The sequence below is a fragment of the Tamandua tetradactyla genome, chromosome 21 (assembly GCF_023851605.1).
Source record: "Tamandua tetradactyla isolate mTamTet1 chromosome 21, mTamTet1.pri, whole genome shotgun sequence".
Lineage (NCBI taxonomy): Eukaryota > Metazoa > Chordata > Mammalia > Pilosa > Myrmecophagidae > Tamandua > Tamandua tetradactyla.
This window is the reverse complement of record NC_135347.1, coordinates 47,836,524-47,857,403: the sequence shown is the minus strand read 5'-3', so window position 1 is coordinate 47,857,403 and position 20,880 is coordinate 47,836,524. Positions and strand designations below refer to the sequence as shown.

General features: G+C 37.6%; 1 protein-coding gene across 3 annotated transcripts in view; it reads left to right on the top strand.

Moving 5' to 3' along the window:
- Positions 1–20,880, top strand: part of VCAN (versican) — a 111,412-nt gene that overhangs the window by 24,378 nt on the left and 66,154 nt on the right. For all 3 annotated transcript variants that reach the window (XR_013167118.1, XM_077139206.1, XM_077139207.1), the window contains exons 5-6: positions 31–158; positions 19,268–19,561. Coding sequence is in view for 2 of the 3 variants with exons in the window: in XM_077139206.1 (XP_076995321.1) it covers positions 31–158; positions 19,268–19,561 (422 nt within the window). In the remaining variant the exon portion in view is untranslated. The remainder of the gene's footprint in view (positions 1–30; positions 159–19,267; positions 19,562–20,880) is intronic.

The window sequence follows — 20,880 nt, the reverse complement described above, 5'->3', positions numbered from 1 at the left end:
TTACTACCCTTTATCCTTTTATTTCCTCAGATACCCGATCCGGACACCCCGAGTGGGTTGTTACGGAGATATGATGGGGAAGGAAGGAGTCAGGACCTATGGATTGCGTTCTCCTCTTGAGACTTATGATGTGTACTGTTACGTGGACTTTCTGGATGGTAAGATGTTCACATTTATATAACGTCATTCAAACTGGGAAACTTGAGGAAAGACTAGGAACATCTTGGAATGAAGAGAGTCTTCATGTTTGCTTGGATTCTAAGCAACAGCACTTTGTCTAAATGACCATATGGTTTTGTGGTGAAACAGGCTTAAATTAAAGCAGGAAAAGAAGGAAGAGTGTGAAAATGGTTATGCAGGTTAGAAATGTCTTTAGTTAATGGCAGGTTTCCTTACAGTCATGCTGCTGTTGGACTATTTCCAGTACACATTTACAGCGTTAAGAATAGAAAACTGGGAAGGTGGTATCTATTCTGGTGAGAACTTCAGGTAAAAATCGTGATGACAGACCACTGCGAAGCCAAGTACTGATATCTGCAGTAAAAAATTAAACTCTCCAAAACTCAACTAAAACATCCTGTAAACAAGCCCAGGAGAAATTTTCATGATTCACTTCTCCTTGCATTTACTTTGTTACACTAATATTCAGAGTGATCACACATTCCCTCAACCAATCAACACACTAAAAAAAATATTTACTATGTGATAGGTACAGTGCTAGTTGCTAGGGATAAGAAGCCATGTAAGATATCATAGCCATTGTTTTAAAGATACTTACAATAGAATTGATTTTTGGAACTGTCATTTTTCATTCAGCATGAGTTATGGATTCTAAAAGTCAGGGGTTTAACTTCAGTAGTGCCAACATTATCTAAAGAGCATGATAAGTTTTTATTAAAAAGTTGCATGTAGTACACATTTCTGTGACTTTTGAAATGAGGTTTCATTTGTATTAACAGATATCTTAGAAGCCTCAATATAAAAGTAGAAGTTCTGTGTTGACATGCTTTTAATTTTGGTTGGGTATGCATTAAAAAAAGTGACCTCAGTTTTCTTACATATAAAATGAGGAGGTTAGGCTAGATAATTTCTGTGATTTTTTCCAATGTTAAAATTCTGTGGTTCTATGATTCTTTGAATGGAATGAAACAACTTTAGAGTCTGAGAGCAAGAAAATAAGCTCTGAGTAAATTTGAATAGGAAGTATCTTAACATTCTCATCACTTCTCATTGAGAACTAGTTAGTGCATTTTTTTAACCAAAACTTGAGATGCTGGCAATTTTAATCCTTTGTAGAGGGTCAAAGGGAAAACCTATGTAAAATCTAAGCTATGGTGTGTGTGTGTGTGTGTGCACTAAGTTTAAATGATTTTTTTTAATAGAATAGGAGATGGTTTATAGAAGAATCTGGTTCCAGGGAAAATTTCGGCTACTGCTATTTCAGTAAAGGTGGAAACTTGGATCTATCATTATTGTTTTAATTTAGAATAATATCCAATGGTGACAGAAACAGTTCTGGGATGCTGCTAAAACTGAAACTAAACCAGAGGTGTTTTTTGAGAAATCATACATAAAATCTCATTGCCTAAAGTTCCTTACAAAAAACAGTAGCAATGGTGGCTTTCAGGTGCATGGTGTGACCCAAAGAAATAAGCACCCCAAGACAGCCTCCTTGATGTAAAGACAGGCTTAGGATGCCCCCAGCGGGAGAGCATCGGTGGCCCTTCAACCTGTCTGTCCGTCAGTCTTATCCTGATGGAGCTGTAGGAGTCGTGAGCCACAGGTTTCCCAACTCTGACAGAGGGAGAAGGATTCTCTGGGCTCTCAGTTTCTGCAGAAATGTCAGAAACTCCATGGCCTCTGCAAGTACTGTTTAAAATACTTTTATTCAGAGGTCTAGTCATGCAGGTATCTCCCAGCCACACGCAACCCCTCCCCCTCCCCCACCCCCCACCCCCAGCTATTGAGCACTTGCCCCATGCAATCTACTTATCACTGCCAGTGTCCGGAGAACTGGGCTCTTTCAGAAGAGTAGATCTGAAGATGTACATGTTGTCCGCAATTGGGAAAGATGTACTAGTCTTATGGAAACCCTTCCCCTCCTCCATAAACCTCTAAAACACTTCTAAGGCAACTTCTAACACCAGTCTCCCCTAGAATAACCCACACGCACTTTATATAGTTACTTAGAATATATGTTTCACATATTTGTTGTATGAGAACTGGTAATGTGGAATACAGCATAGCTTTAGTTTGAGTATTTATACCAAATCGACAGGATTCAAACCCTTTTGGTTTAGCATGTAAGTGATGGAGGAGGAAGATAAAAAATCATTTCAAGCATTGACTGAAATTTGTGTCAATAGAATGACAAGGTCTTTATTTGTTCTATAGACAACTCTAGAGGACATTACTCTGGACAATTTTCAGCCTTTGTTTGTTGACCCTGGGAATCTAAGAAATATTTGGAAACTGGTCTTTTCTCTTTTGATATGAATTTGAAGAGTGCCGGGGGTTGTAGAGACCTTCTGAGACTGATAGTGCAAAAGCAAGGTCATAAAATCACACTTATAAGGTACCTTTCATTCCATATTCTGAAATGTGTGCCCTCTCTTTGAAATAAAGACCATTTGCAAACTGTATTGGAAAAACGCTTGTGGAAAATTGACTATATAAAATTACAGTTAGTATTTCAATTGCTACATCCATAAAAAATTACTTTGAAGGTAAGCCAAAATTCCTCAAAAAAATGTATCATCTTATACATGGATTCAATAATACCCACGTATTTTATGGTATTTGTGGGAGCTGTGTGTGTGTGTGTGTGCGTGCGTGTTTATGAGCGAGAGACAAGGGAAGTAGACATCAGAGATGTTAATGTACTCAGAATGCACCTGATGGAACATTTATACCTCCAGTTAGCCACCAAGGTGCAGTTACTTTAGATCAGAAACCATATTATTCCAGATGGTCTTGTGAGAAATTCAATTAAGAGGAAAATGAAACATAGTTCAAAGATACAGTTAATTTTCTGCTTTGATTTAGTAATTAATTGTGAAAGATATTTAGTTGACAGAATGTCAACTTTCCGGTTTATTTTTTTCTCTTTTCTTGTTTTATAATGGCATGTCCATCCTGACACATGTATTTCTCCTCAAAATTCAAATAATTGCACTACATTAAATCCAGCTACTTTGAGGGGAAAAAACTAATCTGATTTCTTTTTCTAAGATGGCGATTATAACACATCGTGCTTATGAACCTAATGTTCAACTCTATTTTTTAAAAAAAACCATAATCCATGTAAAAGAGCAATTACATCAGCTACTAGCAAGCATTTCAATTTAGCCTGTGTTCTAGGAATGATCTAGAAGTTATTGTGGCTTATTAGCCCTGATCCAGTAATGGGTCACTGTTATTAAGGCAGTAATAGAACTGGGAATCTAAAGGGGGAATCCAGAAGTAAGGAGCCATAAAATGATCTGTACTAGGAAGTCTAATATGCATTTCTTGGTAAGGTAGATTTGGAAAGCTTTGAAAGATTTCTAAATATAATTGAGGTGATTACACAGTTCAAAAAACTTGATAGAGGGGTTGGGATTACTTAGAAGTGGTAAAGACAATGCTGAGAGAGGATTCTTGGGAAGCAGTTAGATTCCTCCTAGTTAAGACAGGAATGGCATCTTTTGGGTCCCAGCTCTGCCACTTACTGGTTGTGAGATCCTGGGCAAGGCTTTACCTCTCTAAGCTTCAGTGTCGGCCTCTGTAAATTGGAAGCGATAACTATATTTCCTTTCTAATCGTAGCATGAAGATTCAGTGAGATAAGATGTAAAGCATTTAGTACTGTGCATGACACAAAGTAAGTGTTCAATAAGTAACAGCTGTTATTATAGTTTATGGGAAAATGGAAGCTTCTTTTTTCCCATTGAACTCATAGTAAGTATTAATGAGTTAAAATTCCAACACTGTGAATTAGATTCAATATAATGAAGACTTTTATAACTGTGAATGTTGTTAAATGTTGAAAGAACCCAAAGTCTGTAAAATTTCTTCTCTGGAGGTCTCTTCAAGTTAGACTTAATCTGAGCTGTTATAAGCGCAATGCTGGATCAAAGCCTTCTTCAGTCATGCCCTTGAAGGATTCAGAGAATAACAAAATGAGCTGCTCTATGAAGAGGGGTGAATTCTTCTATGTCAAGGCACTTCAAATATTTACCTCATAAACATTATCGAACAATTAAAAAGAACATTGTGGCAAAATAAGGATTCCTAGATCATTCCTTCTAAATTGCTTGAAACGAGCTTATATTCTGATTAGAACAGTATATCTTCTTGAATCACAATGTTCAGGAATAATCCCACATCCAGCTGAAGATCATGGGTGCACAAATGGGCCCCCTTTGTCATTGGAGGATTTAAACACTTCTAAAAGTGTTTTGTTGTACTGAAAACTGGCAGTTCAGTAGGAAGTGAGTCCAGTTATATCTATACCAAATAATAATCCCTAGATAAAATAAATACAAGAGCTCTGGAAAGAAGGCAAATGTTCCAACTTTTTAAAAAACCCTCAAACTTTTAAAGAACTTGGAGTTATTTTAGTGAAATTAATAGATTTACTACTGATTGTGTGGCTTCTTTATGACAGCAAATGCTTGTAACAAAGCAGTTACCTCTTTAAAGGAGTTAATCCTCCCTGTAGGCAAAGCAGTGGGTGGAAAAGGAAGTGAGACTACTACTTACATGGTTGACCCACTTGGTTCTTTTGCCACTGAGTCAGCACTCCCAGACCTGTCTGCAGACCTATGAAATGATCAATCCAAGGGCTCCTCGCCCCTCTGACATGGACACCCTTGGGGACCTATATTCTATCCTCCTACAGCCTATTTTTTCCAAGTGTAGCCCTACCTTCTGTCTTTTGCTTGCTGAGCTATAACCCTACAACTCCAATTCCCTGGCTTTCATACAAGCTTCCGAGCACTGTAAAGTGTCTGTATTTGGGCTTTTTAAATATCATATCCCATCCCTAAGACCTAGTTAACCTTTTATCTTTACCATTTCTGAACCTTGAATTTATGATGTTAATCATTCCCCCCTGAAATTGCTTGCTTACACCTCCCCTCCTCTACTAGACCATAGGTTTTGGGAGAGATGGAAGCATGTGAATTTGCCTGTATATCCCTAATAGACCCCCAGCTCCTAGTAGGTGCCCCATAAATGGAGGTGAATCAGTTAGATAAACTGGACTTCATCACAATTAAAAATTTTCAATTGGGGGAGGTAAGAGGTAGGAGGTATAGAAGAGATCCATGCCCTTCCCTCTATCAGGAGCTTAGAATAGTCTTGCAGAAATAAAACTAACACATGACACTTTGTATTTGATGAATACAAAGCATCTAAATAAAATGAAACACCAAAATGTGTGGAACTAACTCGAAGAAAAGTTCAGAACCAAGAAACACCAATGGGAGCTAGAATAACCAAAGAAGAACTACTATTGAATTAATGAATTAACCACCAAATTAGAAAGGTCCACCAGCCAGTCCTTATCACTTTATCCACTGTCCTTTTTTTTTTTTTACCATAAGGAAGCATATTTTTTTTTATTTAGAAAGGTTAATCATGTTCATTTGTAAATATCTTCAGTTTTAAGGAAAACTTTATAAAAAACATAAAGTAAATACACTCAAGAATAAATAGCGATTAAGAAGTTCAGAACAGGCAGAAAATGCAGATTTTTACAGAAAATGTTAAATATGTAATAGCAGCATAATTTATATATAGACAAAAGCTGTTTTGAAAATGCCGGGTTTTTTTTAACACACAAAACACCTGTTTTCTCCTTACACAATTGCCGGGGTTTACACTGGGAAATTAGTTTCTTCACATTATTCCACTTTCCGTCGTGTACAGATGTTAGGTTGCCAGTCCACCTTCTTTGCATTTGCCTCGTGGATGTGCATCTCTCAAGGGCTCGTCAGTATTCTACTTGCGTCCGTATTTTACTTTGCTCCAAATACCTTGTTAGTTTTTTACATGTCACTTTTGTCCTCTTGCACCTAACTGTTGTCCTATCATATGCTCTGTGGAAGCAGTAGGGCCCAGAAGGACACCACAAGAACAAATGATGAGAAACAAAGTTAATTTTATGGTTTGTCTCTCTAGCACTAAACTGTCTTCTGAACTCCATACCCATATTTCTAGACTGTGAATCATTTTTGTGTCTCTTCTCTGTTCTTTTTCACTTCTGTGACTCTTATTTTATTATTCACGATAAGAAATACACCTTCCTGACAAAGGAGGTAGCATTCTTTACATTTCGTTATTTTTTTAAATTATAGGCTTTTATTTTTTCTGATTTGATGCTCACAAATAATCCCCATGCATTTCACCGTTCTTCACAGGACCTATTTTATGACCATCAAAGCACTTAAATGCCATCGCTCTGTCAATCTTGTGCAGTATTTTTTCTGTTGCCTTCTGCCTCAAGAACAAACTCTGCCTGGTCTCCAGAGCCTCTAAAATCTGGCTCTGGGGTAAATGTTAACCGCATTTCCCCCGCTCTCCAGCAGGTACACATACACCTGCCTCTGTCCAGACCCTGCTCTTGTGTCTGTTTGCAAATTTGTTTTAGCTGTCACATAAAACACACACCCTTCATTTTCTCATCATTTTTATTTTTTCTGTGCCTGAAAACTTACGGCTTACAGGAGCTCATCTTTGGTTATTCTAGCTCCCATCTTTGGTTATTTCTTGGCTCTGAACTTTTCTTAGAGTTAGTTCCACACGTTTTGGTGTTTCATTTTATTTAGATGCTTTATATTCATCAAATACAAAGTGTCGTGTGTTAGTTTTATTTCTGCAAAACTATCCTAAGCTCCTGATAGAGGTAAGGGCATGGATCTCTTCTACACCTCCTACCTCTTACCTCCCCCAATTGCAAATTTTTGATTGTGATGAAGTCCGGTTTATCTAATTTTTCTCTGGTTGTTTGTGCATTTTGGTGTCATATTTAAGAAAACATTGCCAAAACACAGATCATAAAGATTTATCTGTATGTTTTCTTCTAAGGGTTTTGTAGTTTTAGCTCATATCTAGGTCTTTGATCCATTTTGAGTTAATTTTTTATGTAATTGTATTCAGATAGATACATGTACCATTTAATCATCTAAAGTATATAATCAGTAGCTCAGAATGCCATCATATAGCTGTGCTTTCATCTAAAGTATATAATCAGTGGCTCAGAATGCCATCATATAGCTGTGTTTTCATCACCATAATCAATTTTAGAACATTTTCATTATTGAGTTAATTTCTATATATGGTGTGAGGTAGAGGTGTAAATCCATTCTTCTGCATGTAAATGTTCTGTTGTCCCAGCACCTTTGTTGAAAAGACCCCAATGAATGGTCTGGGCCCTTGTCAACAATCAATTGACCATAGATATAAAGGTTTATTTCTGGACTTTCAATTCTATTCCATTGATCTTATGTTTTACTTATGCCAGTACCACACCTTCTTGATTACTGTTGCTTTGCAGTAAGTTTTGATATCAGGAAGTGTGTGTCTTCCAACTTTGTTCTTTTTCAAGATTGTTTTGGCTAATTTAGGTGCATTGAGTTACAACATGAAGTTTAGGACTGACTTGTTGATTTCTACAAGGAAGCCAGATTGGATTCTGATGGGAATTATATTGACACTCTAGATCGATTCAGAGACAGTTGCCATTTTAACAATATTAAATATTCTGATCCATGAACATAAGATCTTTCCATTTATTTAGATATTTAGTTTCATTCAACAAAATTTTGCAGTTTTCAGAATATAAGTTTTGTACTTCTTTCATTAAACTTACTCCAAAGTATTTTATTCTTTTTGATGCTACTGTAAATGGAATTTTCTTAATCTCTGATTGTTCATTGCAAGTATATAGGAATGTAGTTGATTGTTGTACACCCATCTTGTATCCTGCAACCTTCCTGAACTCGTTTATTGCTTGTGACAGTTTTTCAGTGGATCCACTAGGATTTTCTATATGTGATCTCTTTCATTATATAATCTTACCTTAGATAAGTAGAAATGTCTTGGTATAAACCCTTTGAAGCATGTGACAGTCATTTGCTTTAAGGTTTCAATGTCAAGGTCTCCTGGAGTTCTAAATCCAAAGAGCTTCTTTGGAAATAAGTGATCATTTGCCTCTTAGCTGTGAAAAGTCAAAAAACAAACAGAAAAAAAAAAAAAAAACTACGCTGAACGTCTGTAGTCTACCTTCAGTTTATCTGATGCCAAACTATGCTTAACAAACCAAATATCACATTCAATCTCTTATTTATTTTGAAGACTCAGAAATGTTTTAGAATCTCTCCTCACTCTAACTGAAATCTTACTGCTCTGTCTATGGAAAAGAAAGTCAAGATATTCAGAAAACCATTTAAGTATATTTAACTTTTAGTGAGGGCTTCCTCAGGTTTTGAACCCTTTGAATTGGCATATGCAGAAGCTTTGAATAACATATTCTAAACTATGCAGATTCCTTTGCCCATGAATGTCATCTGACTTAGTGAGTGTTAATTGACTGTCACAGTAGGCTGATGATACTACTCTAATAAATAGAGGTTAATGTTTTCAAAACCTAAAGTCTAAGTTATAAGTCACATCATGCTTCTACTTCAGCCAAAGAAAGGTGAGAAATTGGAAAGGTGGAGACTGACTCTGCAATCTCATTACACTCTGAATTGGAAACATCACCAGCTTAATCTTAGCTTTGAGTTCTGAAACAGTCGGGTTACCTTGGCAACACTAGTGTTCCTCTGTCACTGTTAATAGAAGGTTGCCTGCTGCACAGGTCAAAGGATCAAATCGTAGGGGAATTGACATGCTCTTGAGTTATCAGCAAACATTGACCCTTAAAAGGTTATATAGTTAATTGAACATGTATAGCTCATGGATTCTGTGGTCCAAATATAATGAGCATAAGTCTTCACTGGTTTGATCCTGGGTACATACAGGCAAAAAGAACAAAAGAAAGAAACAAAGGGAAAAAAAAGGAAGCAAAAAGAATACCTTTGAAAAAACTTAAAGGTCCCAAACTTTTGAAGCTAATAATGTTTATCACCTTAACATATGCAGTATACCCTAGGAAATTCATGGTATGGGTATTTAGAAGCTCATTTCATGGAGTACTTCAAGGTCGCACACACATTTACATTTGCACACACTTATTACTTATTTACCATTTTGACCAAAATAGCAAGGAAATATAAAAACACAAATCTTACAAAAACTCAAAAATGGACAGCACAATACGACCTAATTGTATTGCAATTATGTTAAAACACTGAATGAAGCTGCATCTGAGCTATAGTTTTTGTGTTTTTTAATATATTTTTTGTATTTTTTATTTTTATTTTTTTCTCTATATTATCATTTTATTTCTTTTTCTGTTGTCTTGCGATTTCTTTTTCTAAATCTATGCAAATGTACTAAGAAATGACGATCATACATCTATGTGCTGATATTAAGAATTACTGATTGCATATGTAGAATGGAATGATTTCTAAATGTTGTGTTAGTTAATTTTTTTTAATTAATAATAAAAAAAAAATCTTGAATTTCTTCATAGTCAGAAAAACCAGGGAGTTCTATTCCCAAGTGGAAAGGGGGGTCATAATTAGTTTACGAGACCTAGTTTTCAGACCAGACTATTCGGGATAATAGGATTATGAGCAGAAATGAACAGAAGAAACATTAACTACTTATCACGCCACCCAGAAAATATGCCCAGCTAGAAAACTGTGGCGAGAGCTCAGCTTTGAAAGAAGTCTTGGAAAGAATTGCATAATCATCTGTGAGCTGCTCATGCCAATTCTTTTCACTCTGATGATTGCAGGGAATTGTCTGGGAGAGAATGAACCTTTCTTAGCTTTCCTCTAGAACCAGGCTCTTAATAATTTTGCTGAGTTACTCCTGGGTATAAACTCCAGCTTTTGAACGCTGTGGATCATTTTTAGTGTTTAGATTTGCTTTTATCATTCCTTGCCATTTCAGGATATATCATTTTTGGATTTGCCAAGAAGCATCTTTTCCAGTTAGCAATCTGAAAAGTGGAAAAAGGACATACATGGTCCACTTTCCAGGGATCCACAGCAGCTAGCTGTCAAAGTATTTTTTTTCTTAATATTCCTGATGATGTTAATCCCCATAATTAGGATGAGTTAAGTTTTGGGATGATCCCAAATATTAAAGTCTCACCAGAAATGTATGCCAGTTTCTTCTAGTATTTTCCTGGAAAGTCAGAATCATAGGAATAATTCAAAGCCACAAGTATTTTCTTTGTAATTTCAGTAAATACGACTTAAGGAATGAATATATGGGCTCCACAGAAATATGGAAATTATGATGTGCATAAAATCCTTTTTTCTGCACTACATTTTGTGTGTTTGTGCACACTAATGGGAATGTGTATCTATATACACCTCCATGAATTGTTTTCCTTTTCATGAATTCTTGCTTTTATCACTTGAATTAACTGTATACTTTATCTTAAGTTATGATTTTATGGTTGTAAATTATAGTCTGCATAGTTCTTTTCTGATATTTTATTTTACTCTCTTTAGACAGAAATGAAACATTTCATAGTAAATAACATTAGAAACATGTTCCAGATTTATGTTCTAGTTACCAATTTTTTAGTAATTGTCCTATAAATGGAGCTGTTTTAATGAGGCTACTTCCAGAACTTAACAGTAAACTTATCAACCTTACATATAGAAGGTTTGTCTTGCAGTACGGCAACTATCCAGTAAATCCAAAAAGATAGTAAATTGTTCAGGTTCAAATAGACAGTAACGGAGTTAGAACACAACCTTGACCTGTACTAATGAAATGAGCATTTTTTTCTCATGAAGTCCTTGCTTCCCCCTATCTAACTCCAAAGGTAGTACTGTGATAAAAACTAGGAAGGAACTTTTTTACTCACATCAGAGGCAAAAAGATGCCTTTAAGAAACCTTCAGGGTAGGAGCTTACACAGCTGGGCCGATTAAATCATGTTAAGAGAGAACAGCTGAGCAAGTGCACTGAGCTGCCTTGCTTCGTTTCCTACTTTCCCTATGCTCAATGGCTTTCTTGTTTGCTCACTCTCTTTTTTTAAATTTTAGTTCCTGATTTGGCTTTGCCTCAAGGTGCATCCTTGACCATTCATTTTTGGACCAAGCCTGGCATTACATTACTTTTACTGCCCCAGATTTAATTTCTGCCCAATTTCACTCCACTGGGTTGTGGCTCAGAACATATCATTTGACCTGTGAATAAGCCTTGGCTGAATTTGAAGGCTGAATGTATATCAATAGAACCTTGGAAAATCTTAACATCCTTTCTCAGTGTAAAAGTGATCAGTGTTTAGCCTAAAATCTACCTGCTTCTATGGGATATAGATTGAAAGACTTGCACCTACAAATTTTCTTTTTGTTTTTTTTTTTTAATTGAGGAAAAAGCCTGCTGTGCTGCTTTTATCTGCAGTACCTTGGTTTACGTTTTTAAGGAATGAACTTCTTTTAGGAAATAGGAGCTTCTTCTATGTTCTGCTTAAATTGCTTTCTTAGACACTTCATCAGGGTGCTCCACCTTCCCAGCCTCCCTCCCCCTTTCTACCCAGCCTGACCCTGCCCCTGCCCCACCTGCAATCTTTGACACAACCTGGGAGTGAATTGGCTTCAAACTCACTTTGCTTTGTACTCTCTTCAGTCTGGAGGTCCTGCTTTGATTCTGTCTGGTGACTTTGTCCACTCTCTCTGCTTTTCACTTGAGCAGGCTGACACACAGGCTACCATAAACTTACTACTCAGTTGCGTTTCTTACAAACAAACCAAGATTCATCCTGCTTCTTGTCCTGTAAATGAAGCTGCTTTAATGAGGCTACTTTCAGAACTTAATTGAAATACACGTTTTTCTAGAGCAGTGTTTTCCAAACTATTCCAAGAAGCAGATCCATGAACTATTAATTAGTGTTCTGTGAGAAAGGGGGAGTTTTCTGGGCAAATGATTTAGTAAACCATAATTTCCTTGTGAATACTCACAATGTATATTATAGTATTAAAGACACTGAGAAGTTTTGTCGAAAGGAAAGCTGTAAGATTGGGTTTAACGACCAGTATTTGTTTTCAAAATGCATTTATCCATGGAACCACTATTCTTTGTAATACCTATTCATAGCTCCAGGATCACCAGTTTTCTGTAGAAGACCATTTTGGAAATTATGTCCTTAGAACTTGGACATGTTTTAGTTTCCTAGGCTACTCAAAGCAAATATGATAAAATGGGTTGGGTTAAACAATGGAAATTTATTCACTCATGTTTTGTTCTGTTTTTAATATTTTATTGACAAATCTTCACGCACATGCATTCCATACATGGTGTGCAATCAATGGCTCACAGTATCATCACATAGTTGTATGTTTATCAATATGATCATTTTTTTAGAACACTTGCATCACTCCAGGAAAAGAAATAAAAAGAGTAAAGAAAAAAACTCATATATATACCAAACCCCATACCCCTCCCTCTCATTGACCATTAGTATTTCCATCTGCCCAATTTATTTTACCCTTTGTTTCCTCTATTATTTATTTATTTTTTATCTATTTTTTAAATTCATCTGTACATACCCTGTATAAAAGGAACATCAGATACAAGGTTTTCACAATCACACAGTCACATTGTAAAAGTTATATCTTTGTACAATTGTCTTCAAGAATCAAGGCTATTGGAATACAGTGCAACAGTTTCAGGTACTTCCCTCCAGCCACTCCAATACACCATGAACTTAAAAGGGATATCTGTATAATGCATAATTACCTCTAGGATAACCTGTCAACTTTGTTTGAAATCTCTCAGCCACTGAAGCTTTATTTTGTCTCATTTCTCTCTTCCCCCTTTTTGTCAAGAAGGGTTTCTCAATATTTTGCTACCAGGTCCTGCCTCATCCCGAAGTTCTGTGCCAGGGTGACAGGGAGATTTTCACCCGTGGGAGTCATGTCCCTTGTAGGAGGGAGGGGAGTGAGTTCAGCTGCTGAGTTGGTTTAGAGAGAGAGAGAGAGGCCACATCTGAGCAACAAAAGAGGTTTTCTGGGGGTGACTCTTAGGCATAATTATAAGTAAGCTTAGATATCCTTTGCAAAAATAAGTTTCATGGGGATGAACCCCAAGATCAACCTATTGATTTGGTTGTCCCCACTGCTTATGAGAATATCAGAAATTCTCCAAATGGGGAAGTTGAATATTTCCTCCTTTCTCTGCATTCCCCCAAGGGGACTTTACAAATACTTCTTTATTCCTTGCCCAGATTACTCTGAGCTATATCCAAAAATCATACTAACTTGGACAAACCAACAAAATCTCACACCCTATTCAAGATTACATCTACTTATGGTGTTCAGCTAAACTGACCATATGAGTTAAGTTAGGTAATGTACTACCCAAAATATAAATTTGGCAACAAGTAAATGTTTTTCCCTTTGACCTCACACAGAAGTTGAAGTTTTTAAATATGGATGATGTCATCCTTTACCCTGTACTCTGATGAACCTTACTCCTATCCAGATCAGCTTCACTCATATCTCTAGTCAAAGTCTGGTCACTTTTTCAACTTTTTAAAGAGTGCCTGTGTGGGGGACTGCTGACTTTCATAGCTTTAGAGCTCTAACTCTCGCTCATGGTTTTGAGGCTGGGAAAATGTCCAAATCCAAGCATCATCAGGGTGAGGCTTTCTGCCTGAAGACTGGCTCCCACAGGTCCTTGGCTCTTTTGTCACATGTCAAGGTTCATGGCAACATCTGCTGATCTCTTCCTTCTCTTCCAGGTTTCATTGATTTTGGCTTCGTGCTTTCATGGCTTTCTCTCCCTCTGTCTGAATTTCATGCTTTCATAAAGGACCCCAGGAATAGGATTAAGATCCATCCTGAATGAGTTGGGCCACACCTTAACTGAAGTCATCTCATCCAAAGGGCCTACTCACAATGGGTTCACACCCACAGGAATGGATTGAATTTATGGGGTACACACAACTTCAAACCACTACAGATCATGAATTAGCAATCTTCCCTCACATCTTTAACAATAAACTTTTTTTTAAATTTTTTATTAATTAAAAAAAAATTACAAGAAGCACAAACATTCCTAACACATACGCTCAGCAATTCACAATATCATCACATAGTTGCATATTCATCATCATGATCATTTCCCACACATTTGCATCAATTCAGAAAAAGACATAAAAAGACAATCGAAAAATAAAACAAAAACAGGAAAAAAAATTTTACATACCATACCCCTTACCCCTTGCTTTCATTGATCACTAGCATTTCAAACTAAATCTATTTTAACATTTGTTCCCCCTATTATTTATTTTTATTCCATATATTCTACTCATCTGTTGACAAGGTAGATTAAAGGAGCATCAGACACAAGGTTTTCACAATCACACAGTCACATTGTGAAAGCTATATCATTATATAATCATCATCAAGAAACATGGCTACTGGAACACAGCTCTACATTTTCAGGCAGTTCCCTCCAGCCTCTCCACTACATCTTGAATAACAAGATGATATCTACTTGATGCATAAGAATAACCTCCAGGATAACCTCTCGACTCTGTTTGGAATCTCTCAGCCATTGACACTTTGTCTCATTTCCCTCTTCCCCCTTTTGGTCGAGAAGGTTTTCTCAATCCCTTGATGCTGAGTCTCCGCTCATTCCAAGATCTCTGTCCCATATTGCCAGGAAGGTCCACACCCCTGGGAGTCATGTCCCACGTAGAGAGGGGTAGGGTGGTGAGACTGCTCAATGTGTTGGCTGGAGAGAGGGGCCACATCTGAGCAACAAAAGAGGCTCTCTTGGGGGTGACTCTTAGGCCTAAATTTTAAGTAGACTTGACCTATCCTTTGCGGGATTAAGTTTCATATGAACAAACCCCAAGACTGGGGGCTCTGCCTATAGCTTTGGTTGTCCACACTATTTGTGAGAATATCAAGAATTCAACTTGGGGAAGTTGAATTTCTCCCCGTTCTCACCACTCCCCAAAGGGGGCTTTGCAGATACTTTTCCACTCACTGATCGAATCACTCTGGGATTCATCAGGGCATCACTCTGGACAAACCAACAAAATCTCATGTCCTACCTGAGATTCCAAGTACTTATGGTGTTCAATCAAACTATCTACATAAGTTATATTAGGAAATGCACTAGTCAAAATATTAATTTTGTAACAGATAAACATTTTTTGCTTTAGTCTCACACAGAAGTGACATTTTAAACTATTAATTACCATCTATTTTCAGTACCCTGCAATAATGACATTCCTTTGTTCTTCCTCATGCAAAAACATTTTAAAAATTGTACCTTGTACATTTCACTGTTTAACAATAAACTTTTAGTAGGTTAATTCAGATTTGAACATCAGATCATCAACATGTTCATTATATTGGATAAAAATATATAGTGTGGAAAGATTATCTCATTAAAAACTCGGCATCTAATGACCCCCAAAGAGGCTTAAGATTGCTTTAGTTTTGTCAATAAAATGTAAAAATAATGTCTTAGAAATCAAGGACACACAGTATTGTGAACTAATCTGATTAATGCCATTACCTATTACCTTTGTTTCTAGTTTGGGTTTTAGTATGAAACTAATGCCAGGATATTCTGGCATAAACTAGAAAATTATAAGATATTCTGGACTTAATGTTTTGTAGGTGAATACAAAGGGAGGGGAGAAGTTTGGACATTTAACTTATTCCTTTTGGTATAGATTGAGTGTTAATTATAAGAACTTAAAAATATAGCTAGCAAGATAATTCAGTAATGCAGATGCTTCATTGTATAATTAGTTTTTGTGAGTTTTGCAAGGTCATGTTTGTTTTAAACAATCACTGATTTAGGAAGGCTTAGCCATTGATTTTTTGGAGTAGAGTTAAATTGAATTATTTTTCTTATTATTTTGAAATACAACAATGATATCATACATGACGACTGGCCATACATTAACTTTAGAGATAAATTCTTTCCATCGTAACCTTAAAGTAAACTCAGTTGTTACTGGTTGAGTCCTCCTTATTCCATTTGAACTCCATGAAACCCAGTGGTGATGTCTTTTTCAATGTGTCCCCTCCCCCTCCATTTTATTTGCAATGCTTAAAAAGTTCCTACATATAAGTGGAAAGGAGAATAGATGACCTTGGGGAAAATGAAATTGAATCAAATAATTTGAATCATTATTATATGGGTATTGAATAGATAAATAGAAATTATATCCTCCAAATGAGTGAATTAAGTAATTGATATTTTGATATTGTCATATCTAATAAGGTTTTATGTGAAAATTCCCATAAGTAGATCTATATCCATTTAATACTAATAAGCAAATTCCTTTTTAACCCGGCAGTACCTCCTGAAACCTTTTTTTCTTTAACATCCCAAACATATTTGCTGTTTAAAACTGGGAAGCCAGGACCCATGAAATCATGCAGTCATTTTTCTTCATTAACCGTTTGGTCTGGCTATAGTTGAAGACATTGATTTCCTCTCGGCATATAGACTAGCAGTGCTGTTTGGAGAAGCCAGGTTTTACTCAATTAGATTTCTTTGCTCTCTGTTTGGCTGATCACTCTTGTTACTTAAGAACAGTAGTTTTGCATCCAAGTAGAAATACCTCACAGTGAAGGAAACTAAGGCAGAAAAAATTGGTGTTCCAGTATAATAACAAGTCCAAGTGTTCAACCTTGGAAGGAAAAGCACTGGTAAGTTGCCCTCATTCACACTTGCATTCCTTTCATGTCTAATGCAAGTGTAATACTGAGGTGAATAAGGCTGCTCGGGATGATACAGTGCATTAGTCAGGGTTTTCTAGGGAAACAGAAACAACAGGTGATATCTGTAAATACTGTGAGATTTTATAAAAGTGTCTCACGCAACTGTGGGGATGCATCAGTCCAAATTTCACAGGGCAGTCTGCAAGCTGGCAATGCTGACGAAGGTATTCAGTGAATTCTCCAAGAGAAGCTGGCTGGCTGAAGTAGAGATGCGAATTCTCTCTTCTGACTGTTGAAGTCATCACTTCTTTTCAAGCCTTCAACTGAGAGATGAAACATCTCTCATTGCTGAAGAAACTCCTCAGTTAATTGTAGATGTAATCAGCCATAAATGCAATCCACTTACTGATGATTTAAGTCCATGAAATGTCCCCGAAGTAACAGGCCAGTGCTTACTTGACCAGACTACTGGGCACCGTTACCTGGCCAAGTTGCCCCATGAACCTAACCGTCACATGCTTGCCTTGGGCCATGTTGCTGCAAGTCAAACCTGTTGGTGAGACAGTCACCCACGGACATGCTGTCCTAGATGTGGCCACCCAAACCCCTGCAGAGCGTTCTCTTTAGTGCGCTGCTTGGGAAGGATGGAAGAAATAGAGCACCTCATTTCTTAATGAGAACTTGAAATGTCACTCATTCAACAAATATTGTTGAATACATACTATAAAACTGGCACTGTGGCCCTTATGCTTTTAAAAATGATTATAGTTTTCTTAGCATGGAGACATTGCATGAGTGAAGAACTTGTTCTTATGGTATATTTTTGGATTTGAGCTTATTGTCCTTTGCCAGACTAGATAAAGACCAAAAACTTACTGTTTTCCGTACCTTACTTTTTTTATTCAGGTAAAAGTCATTTTTCTTTCTCCCCTTCAAAGGATTCTTATTGAAATTTGACTAGTTTCCTCAGTAGCAATTTTAAATACATAGTGAGAAAAACTATGTGTGCTTTTGCTGACTTTCCCGTACTAATTTTTCTTGTTTTGTGAAGGTCTCATACACTCAGAGAGAGAGTAATGGCTCTATTCATTTTAAACAATTGCTTGCTACGGCTGGATTTACTCAGGTGAAGATGCAAATTATAGGAGCTCTTCACGTCCAGGCTGTGTAACATATCATGGAATTAGAGAACAGCTTCAGTGAGATGGAAACGAGACCTGCAGCTGCTATATAATGGGCTGTCAATATTTTTGCTTCCTTTCGATCTCACTTTATACTCCCTCCTGCCTGCTATATTCACTTAGGTGTTCTCTAATTCTGTCTCTGTCTTTTGGCCACTTACATGCATATGTGAAAAGCATTATTTAATTTGAATTCTTTTTTGGCTACACAAGTGAAATTCCAATATAACAAACTGTATGGAATTTCCGGAATATTTATTGTGACATGTTAAGTGTTAATGGATATGCTCTCTGCTAATTGGTTCTAGTGACCAACAAAGTAAATGCCCAGCCTCCTGATTAATCCTCCAATATGCAAGTCCCTAGTTAGAGCCCCTGCCAGGACATAGGGTGTCTCTGTGGGAATTACAAAAGGTGGCCGGCCCCTCTGGGCAGATGGATTCCAAAAGGTAGGGAAGAAGCTGACTTGATCCCTTTGGCTGGCTGAGCAGGAGCTGCTGCTGTCCCCACCCAGCCGGGAGCCCCCAGCTCCTGCAGAGGGCACGGCCTGCACGCCCCTCCTGGCCGCCTGAGCCCCTGCGGCAGTGGGAGGTGGGCGATGGTATTCCATGCTGCTTCCACCCCTCCCAGCCCCTGGATGTTTTACTGTTTTGCATTGTAGCCGATTTCATGGATGTTGATTAATTTAGGTATTAAATTAATACAAGAAGGGGTATTAAGGAATAATTATTTGGTTTTAAAATAAGCAAAGCAAGGTAACCTTTATGGCTGTGCAATCCAGCTTTCCCCTTGGGCATGCCGTGTTGATCAGGCATTACAGGCCCTTTCGTTACCGAGAAAATCCGCTTCCTAGACAGTGATCCAGGGGATGGCTTGGCATAGTTTTTGCATTTGAAAGAAGTTATCGTCACGTTATTCTCAAATGCCTGCTTCCATGGCCTATGGGAATATATATATTAGTGAACGAAATGTTTGCAGTATGTGTGATTTCTTACACATTAATAATAAAATATTAATTTTGTTAATATTTATATTTATTAATTATTTATAAACATATACTTCATAATATTAATTATAAATAAATCAATAGCAACAATTAAGTTTTAATACACAAAATAACGTAATCGTTAAGTTTTCTGCTTTCAAGTATCAGACGCTGCTTCCTTGCGGTGAAAGCAGCGTCGCCCACCCCCTGCCCCCTTTATGTTTATCAGAATAGGAGAGGAACGAGGAGTGCAGACTTAGGACTGTTTCTGCGTTTGCTCCCCTTACTCCAGGTATCGTGTTCCACGTCACTGCTCCCAATAAGCTCACCTTCGAGGAGGCGGAGGAAGCGTGCGCGGCCACGGCTGGCCGCCTGGCCACGGTGGGAGAGCTGCACGCGGCGTGGAGGACGGGCTACGACCAGTGCGACTACGGCTGGCTGGCCGATGCCAGCGTGCGCCACCCCGTGACTGTGGCCAGGGCCCAGTGTGGAGGTGGTTTGCTTGGGGTGAGAACCCTGTATCGTTTTGAGAACCAGACAGGCTTCCCTACCCCCGATAGCAGATTTGATGCCTACTGCTTTAAACGTAAGTGTTTGATACCTTTCTAAAAATTACAGATTTTTTTTTAAATGCCCCGAGGGCGTGCATTGATGCTCATCTGACCGTGGAACGGATCCCGCGTCTTGCGGTGTGTGTGCTTGGAGTGGAAACAGTTGGGTGACTTTCTGAAGCAAGCAAGCTGAGCGGCAGCCCTGGGGTTCAGCCAACGGGAAGTTTGACAAGGGGGTTTCAAGAGGGGATGAGGAATTGTCAGGTTAAGGTCTTCACTGTGCCCTGTTGTGCCTAGAATCACAGTGCCTGCTCCGGGGGAGTTATTTCATATTAACTGCAGCCCTCAGCTGCGTTAATGGTGGTGCTGTAAGGCTGAGGTCGATGGGGGCTGAGTTAAATCCTTGAATTCTGTTTTTCTTGTCCTTGTTTGGTATCCCATTCTTTCCCTGAAATGGCGGAGAAATCAAGTATCAGTAATTACAGGTGAGTACTTGGAGCTGACAGAGAATCATGGTGTGTTCAACTCAGAGATAACAACGCACCGTATTATGAATAAAAATCTCCATTTTCATTTTATTTCAGGAAATGAAAGTATATGCCTTCTGATGATTAGTCATATGCAAGTATGATATATGTTCTTTGCAAGGTCTTATATAAATATCTTTAGTAAGACTTATAATTTAACATTGGTTTCAACTTCTCAGCATAACTTTCTATTTTAATTTTTCAGATGCCCCTAAATCTTTTGATAATAGTAGTCTCATGATATGGTATCATGAGTGCAGAATGCTTGATTGAACAAGTGAATAATCTAGAGACTCACTGTAATATTTACCATCAGATCTGTATTATGCTAACAAAAATCTCCCAGACGTTTCAGGGACTTTGGGTATGTCCGAGATGGAGCCGTGTTATATTGAAGTAGAGTAAAATATTTTGAGTAAGTTTCCAACAGATCTTGTTGTAGGAACTAAAACATGTAACATAACACCGTATTATGTAATTGGTTCTAATGTGAAGTACACAGGCATATTTCATCATCGAACAAGACACCGAGCTGTGATGTGTGAGTAGTTAGCAGAATAGATGTTAGGGCCACAAAAAGAGGTGATCTCATGTGCTGCTGTCTTCCAGCTAAGATGCCTCTGCTTGGATCTCCTCCCTTAGACTCGCTGTTCTGATTGTTAAAGCCACATGTTGTGTATTTAGGTTGATACAAGCTGGCTGATCCATAGGAGGCCACTGAGAAAATTAACTTTTTTTCCCTAGTCCCTGAATCACCAAAAGGAGTCTTCTTTAATCATTTCCAGGAAAACACACAAAGAACAACCATAACAAAAACCTTACCCCTC